The sequence below is a fragment of the Condylura cristata genome, unplaced genomic scaffold (assembly GCF_000260355.1).
Source record: "Condylura cristata isolate star-nosed mole 26May11 unplaced genomic scaffold, ConCri1.0 scaffold00011, whole genome shotgun sequence".
NCBI lineage: Eukaryota > Metazoa > Chordata > Mammalia > Eulipotyphla > Talpidae > Condylura > Condylura cristata.
In genome coordinates, this window is record NW_004567112.1 from 21,757,205 (window position 1) to 21,760,669 (window position 3,465).

General features: G+C 41.5%; 1 protein-coding gene across 2 annotated transcripts in view; it reads left to right on the forward strand.

Moving 5' to 3' along the window:
* LOC101627694 (cytochrome P450 2C21-like) overlaps nt 1–3,465 on the forward strand; it is a 19,378-nt gene that overhangs the window by 2,823 nt on the left and 13,090 nt on the right. The window contains exons 2-3 of one of the 2 annotated variants that reach the window (XM_004680599.1): nt 1,257–1,419; nt 2,746–2,895. In XM_004680599.1, the coding sequence (XP_004680656.1) occupies nt 1,257–1,419; nt 2,746–2,895 (313 nt within the window). The remainder of the gene's footprint in view (nt 1–1,256; nt 1,420–2,745; nt 2,896–3,465) is intronic. The other variant, XM_004680600.1, reaches the window with a different exon arrangement.

The window sequence follows — 3,465 nt, forward strand, 5'->3', positions numbered from 1 at the left end:
CTGCACCACTAGGGAGGACCCCCTGATTGCTTTTTGGAGAAAAAATTGTAAAGCAGCAGAAGAATCAAACATTGGGGAAGCTGAAAGACTGTAAATCTTATACATTTAAAGTATATCGAATAAATAACCATGACAGAAAACCCAACAGAAGGATGGCTGAGAAAGCCTGGAGTTTAATTCTATCACCTGTGACTACCGAGAGGGAGTGGTGGTCGGCTGCTTCCTGTCTCCACGGTGGGACTCAGAGAACCAGTTTCTCCCCAACTTATAGTTTGTCATCTTGTGCTCCTGGGCACTTGTTCTCATCTGCTTGTTCACCGTGGGGTCAGTTCCCTCATGCAGGGCAGAAATGTAGGGCAGACATGAGGGCATGCAATTACCACTTATGCAACAGTGCAGGATTGCACATAGCACTTTTGCTAAAATCAGTTCGTGGAAACTCAATAACCTAGTCCCCAGGAAAAATGGAGAACATCTGTGAATAGGCCATTACGTTAGCAGTCTCTGCACAGTTATGTAAACTTGTGGCAAATCAATAACACTTAAATAAACCTTAGATATCTCTGGTGCTAAAAAGGAGAGAAAGGAAAAGGAGGGATGATCATTGGCTTACATGTGTGGCAAGATGGAGCAAATGCCCTTCCAGGCAGAGAAATAAATCACTAACTGTAATTATAAGAAGAGAAACTTGGTACAATTATAAGTTAATCAAAAAAGGTTAATAAAACAATATGAATAAAGTCTATAACATAGCTGTCACACAATAGGAGCTGAATAAAGGCTAACTATGATAATAGCAATATAACAAATATAATGCCAATTACCATTAAACTAATGTGATTTCTCATTAGCTTACTCAATCTAGAACTTGACATCCTCTACAGTGGGAGATGAACATTAATGTGCTTCTTCATGGTTGCCCTGGTGGCCTAGGGGTTAAGTCTCAGGACTATCACCACTAGGACCTGAGTTCCAGCCCTGCTCAGGGAGCTGACCCGCATGGCACAGCAGACCTCTCCTGTCTCATCTGCCCCACTCACTGTATTTCAGCCAATCTGCCTATTCTGCTCCCCACTCTCTCTGGTGAATCCTCTCACTGCCCCGGCACCTCTGGCCTACACCCCATTTCTTCTACACAAAAATAAAGAAAATCCTAAAAAGTTCCTTCAGTAAAATTAAAAATAATTACATCACTGATTTACTTTTTTACTTTTAAAAATCTCAATGTTGTTTTCTCTCTTTTCTCTTTTTTCTAGTTTGCAGAAGAATATGGCCCTGTGTTCACTCTGCATTTTGGCATGAAGCCTACCGTGGTGTTGTACGGGTATGAAGTGATCAAGGAGGCTCTGATTGAGAATGGGGAGGTGTTTTCTGGCAGAGGGCATATACCCTTGTTTGACAAAGCCCTGAAAGGATCAGGTACATTTCTATTTGGGGGGATGGATATGGGCATGTAAGTTGTAAAGGCTTCAACTTGACTAAGATATTGAGAGATGAAAAGTATTTAAGGAAATGTATGAAAAATATCATAATTCTAGTAGTTTTCTATGGTTAATCCATATTTAAAATTATGACCCAGTGACCCAGTGTCTGTGAAATGTTAAATGCAACAACTAATGGTCTATGAACTTGTGACTAAGCCATATTAATTTCCAAATTGTGCTTAGTTGAGATAAAAAGGAAAAAAAGAGGGAGGAAAAGGACTGATTTATCCTATTCAATCAGTATTTTCTTTTTGGCCTGAGTCATGGTTTCCAAAAGACTACTTTAGGAAGCTTGTCTACTATGTATGGGGTCAACATAGGTTTGGAGTATTTCCAACCTTGCCTTCAATCTCCTAAAAGAGCCTAAGAAGTCTTTCAATGTACTAGAATACAAAGAAGAATGCACAAATACATTCTAACAGGAGGATCATGTGTGGCTTAGAAATGATATTAGAAATAGTTCTTATAAAGTAAGCATTAGATCATCTTCCATTTGGTTTTGGAACCATCTGGTCCACAGATGTGCCACTGGGTTCAGACAAAAGGAGATAAGACCCAAAATGGCATCACTTCCTCCCCTACATTGTTCTGTAAGAACTGCATAGATAAGTTTCCTGTGTGCATTATTTATTTTTTCTTGGTCTTGCCTTGGCTCTGTGAGCCTGATGTTCATTTTGCTTGGTGCTAAGGCCATCTTTCATAGCAGCCATTTAACAAATACATGGGGAAATGTTAAAATGACCAGGGCTGTGGCTATATCCATTACCAGAGGAAGGGGTTCTCATGAGCTTCCTCCCAATGCACTTGCAGTCTATTCCTTCGAGAATGACTCCTTTTGTTGTTTCATCTAAAATTCACATAGAACGCATCAAGGTCAGCACTGTCACTGTAACCTATGACTTACACTCCACAAGCTTTAAGGGCTGTGTGAGCTTAAAGCCATCGTTTTGCCTCCCTGATCTTCAGCATCAGTAAAATGGGGACAAAATTGTTGGTGCCCAGTGTTGTACTGAGGTGGGGAAGCTAGTGGATGATTATGTAAAGCCAAGAATGTTGATAGAAAGATATTAGCCTGAGGCAGGAAAAGGAAGCAGATGAAGTGGGGGGTGAGGAGGGAAGAAGAAGTGGAGTTATTTCCTAGGCTACCAGGCCCCTATTTACATCCCCACTAAAGTGTTATTATTACCATTTTCTGAGATAGAGACTCCAGGGCAGAATTCATGATACTGGAGATGATTCCGCTCTGTTTTGTTGCTGACAGGAATTGTTTTCAGCAATGGAGAGACATGGAAGCAAACCCGGCATTTCTCCCTCATGGTTTTGCGGAATATGGGGGTAGGGAAGAGGACTACTGAAGACAGAATTCAAGAGGAAGCCTTGTGTCTGGTGGAGGCATTGAAAAAAACCAATGGTGTGTATTTCTTCATTGAATCTAAGTGATTGTTTGGGTAGAGTAAGTGCTACTACTACAGGTGAGCGACAGGAAGGTATGATGGGTCAAGCTCAAGAGACCGCTTTTTTGTTCATATCGTAGCAAGAGTGCAATGGTTGGCACCAGTTTTTTCCTTTACCAGACTGGTCTGGGCTTTGATATCATCAACATGTGGCTTCCAGTGTCACCAGGGTTCCTCTCTTCACATGATAAAAAAAAAAAAAAAAGCAACAAACAAGGAAAAGAGCAAATTGGTTTTCATAGGTCAGGTAGGGCAGGGGTAGTCAAAATTTCTCCCCCATCCCATGGGGTGTAGCTCAGGCCCACACCTCAGCACAGCTGGGAAACTGGGCATTAAAGGAGAGCGTGTGGAATAGGTGCTAGACAGCAACCAAACCAGATAAACTCATGTCATCACTGGAACTGGGCGGGATTAGGCTTTGGGAAAATAAGCCAGAAGGAGAAAGGCAGATACCCAATGACATCACTTTTACATGGCAAATAGAGAAACTGTATCTGACAGACAATTTACCTGACAGGGTCAGATAA